The sequence below is a fragment of the Morone saxatilis genome, unplaced genomic scaffold (genome assembly GCF_004916995.1).
Source record: "Morone saxatilis isolate NCDOM2014 unplaced genomic scaffold, NCSU_SB_2.0 Contig10, whole genome shotgun sequence".
Taxonomy (NCBI): Eukaryota; Metazoa; Chordata; class Actinopteri; family Moronidae; genus Morone; species Morone saxatilis.
In genome coordinates, this window is record NW_023339652.1 from 4,193,342 (window position 1) to 4,193,579 (window position 238).

General features: G+C 40.3%; 1 protein-coding gene across 2 annotated transcripts in view; it reads right to left on the minus strand.

Annotated features, from left to right (window-relative positions):
• Positions 1 to 238, minus strand: part of nrip2 (nuclear receptor interacting protein 2) — a 30,518-nt gene that overhangs the window by 4,187 nt on the left and 26,093 nt on the right. For both annotated transcript variants that reach the window (XM_035679329.1, XM_035679323.1), the window contains one exon: positions 69 to 121. In XM_035679329.1, the coding sequence (XP_035535222.1) occupies positions 69 to 121 (53 nt within the window). The remainder of the gene's footprint in view (positions 1 to 68; positions 122 to 238) is intronic.

A 238-nucleotide genomic window follows, 5' to 3' on the forward strand; every position in this document is an offset into this window, starting at 1 on the left:
CACACACACACACAACAAAAGACACGATTAGGCCCACAAAATATTAGCAAAGCACATAAGGACCTTACTTTGAGTTCCAACAGAGTCTGAAGACCCAGGCACAGCTCAAACGTCTCATCCTCTGAAAGTGAAAGAAGAAAGGAAAGATAGGGAGAAAAAAGTTTTATTATGGAAGCAAACCCTCATCTGAACATGCATACATTAGGCTGAATCCAGGTTAAATCATCAACACCACTAA